This window comes from Sinocyclocheilus rhinocerous, unplaced genomic scaffold (genome assembly GCF_001515625.1).
Source record: "Sinocyclocheilus rhinocerous isolate Xijiao unplaced genomic scaffold, SAMN03320098_v1.1 scaffold4467, whole genome shotgun sequence".
NCBI classification, from domain to species: Eukaryota; Metazoa; Chordata; class Actinopteri; order Cypriniformes; family Cyprinidae; genus Sinocyclocheilus; species Sinocyclocheilus rhinocerous.
In genome coordinates, this window is record NW_015656161.1 from 185,862 (window position 1) to 186,997 (window position 1,136).

The 1,136-nt window shown below is 43.0% G+C and overlaps 1 protein-coding gene across 1 annotated transcript in view; it reads right to left on the minus strand.

The window, feature by feature from the left end:
• Window positions 1-1,136, minus strand: part of LOC107719682 (phospholipid-transporting ATPase IC-like) — a 23,297-nt gene that overhangs the window by 3,816 nt on the left and 18,345 nt on the right. The window contains 2 exon segments of the mRNA XM_016527163.1: window positions 612-735; window positions 825-1,003. Coding sequence (XP_016382649.1) covers window positions 612-735; window positions 825-1,003 — 303 coding nt within the window.

Sequence of the window (1,136 nt, forward strand, 5' to 3'; positions counted from 1 at the left end):
TAGAAGTGTTCTGTCACGCGAGAACAGCCTAATCAAAGGTAACTAAGCTCATCGTAGAACAAAATTACCATCCAATCACAATTCGTTATCAATTAACTTGCAGTAAGTGAAGGCGGGATAGATAGGGGTAGAATGACACAACAGAAACGCTCTCTCGGCCGCGCGCCCGCGCGATCCCAGTTCTGCGATCAGTTCTCCTTCACACACACACCTGTCAAAATGTCCATCATGTGAAGCATCTCACGTAAACACAGTCGGTTATGGCTTAAGTGAATGTAAACAGGTGGGTGAAAACCGGATGTGTGTCAGTATATTACATTCATTTGGCCTTAAAGGGACAGTAGCACTGCATTTCTGTCTCATTAAAGGCAGGGTATGTGATTTTTCAAAAACACTTTAGATGTCTTACGGTTTGTAACTTGCTTCTTTATTTTTTAAATAACTAATGTACGTGTGTGTGTGTTTATATATACATATAATTTAGATATCATGAAATAAAATTTCTCATAACATGGTCATATATCACCCCCCCCCGTCCTATATTGAACCATGAGAAATCTGGTCACCCTAGACAGATAATGTGAGCGTGGATCAGTGTTTGATGAACGCACCAGCCAGCCTCCAGTGATGACGAGCGCGTTCTTGCCAGGCTCTGTGAAAAACGGCTCCTTCAGCTTCTTATTGCGTCCTTGAGGGTCGTTGCGCCTTTGGGTCTGTCTGTTCCTCAGCTGAACACTGAGAGAGTAACAACAAGAGAGTCAGAAAGCAGACGCTCAATCTCAAGCCACTGACTCATTCACAGACGTCCGTCAGCTGACACGTACTTCACGTCCTCTCCGTAGTGGATCTTCATATCGTCTGTCAGCAGCTGGCAGGAGAAGCCGATGTTCTCAGCGGTCTCTGAGTATGAGACAAACCAAAACCCATTAGAAATCAAACCTATCTCGCTTAAAATAAAGCAATAAGCCCCAAGAAGCCGTGGTTTACAGTGAATTTACAACAGCTAAGGGGCGTTGTTAGGCACGATGCGAAGCGGAGTATGTAGTAAAGTTTCACAGAATAAAACAGAGCAAATAAAGTGTAATGATATTAATAAAAACAGTATTCTTCCACCAAACAATGTAGTTCCTCAGAAA